At 65.3% G+C, this 691-nt stretch overlaps 1 protein-coding gene across 1 annotated transcript in view; it reads left to right on the forward strand.

Moving 5' to 3' along the window:
- The first annotated feature begins 338 nt into the window (after nucleotides 1-338).
- Nucleotides 339-691, forward strand: part of ZNF783 (zinc finger family member 783) — a 15,932-nt gene continuing 15,579 nt past the window's right edge. The window contains exon 1 of the mRNA XM_040259923.1: nucleotides 339-591. Coding sequence (XP_040115857.1) covers nucleotides 339-591 — 253 coding nt within the window. The remainder of the gene's footprint in view (nucleotides 592-691) is intronic.

Raw genomic sequence — 691 nt, forward strand, 5'->3', positions numbered from 1 at the left:
TAGTCCTCCCGATCCAGAGGACCCCCCAGCTGGTAGCTGACAGGCGAGTGGCAGCTGGGTGTGGCAGAGCGGGCCTTCCAGCCGCGTACCTGCTGGGAAGGCGGACCCCAGGGAAGGCGGAGGAGACCCTGGATCCCCAGAGGGAACGAAGGAAGCAGGGTTGGTTTATTTAACGAAATGCAGTTTTCGTTATTCCGGAAAGCTAATAAAAGTTTAAAAATACTTATCGATCCCTCCCACCCCACCTTGGCTTTCCCCGCGCAAAATGTATACCCAAACTAACATTAGAGGTGTTAAAACGGCAGATCAAGTGCATACACAGTTGAGGTCACCCGGCGATGGCCGAGCGTCTTACCCCCAAACCTCGAAGTTTGCAACGCGTTTCCTTTGTTAGCTCACTGGCTGGATTCCACCCGCTACCCCCCAAGCACCCCGCCCGGCCCGGGCGCGAGGGTCGGCTTCGCCCGACGGAAGCCCGGCCGGTGGGCCCCGCGGCGCGTGCGGCCCCGGCGTCCACTCTCGCGGCCCAGGCGAGGGCGGGCAGCCGGCTCCCCCCACGCCCGGCCGGACCCCCGCGGCCGCCCGGGGCTGGTGGGCACCGAAGGCCGCGGGAGTGCGGTCCTTCGGGCTGCAGGGGGCGCTGCGCGCGGCCTCTGGCCCGGCCGCGAGCGCAGCTCTTGTTTAAAGGGCC

Source organism: Oryx dammah, unplaced genomic scaffold, assembly GCF_014754425.2.
Source record: "Oryx dammah isolate SB20612 unplaced genomic scaffold, SCBI_Odam_1.1 HiC_scaffold_18, whole genome shotgun sequence".
In the NCBI taxonomy this organism is placed as follows: domain Eukaryota; kingdom Metazoa; phylum Chordata; class Mammalia; order Artiodactyla; family Bovidae; genus Oryx; species Oryx dammah.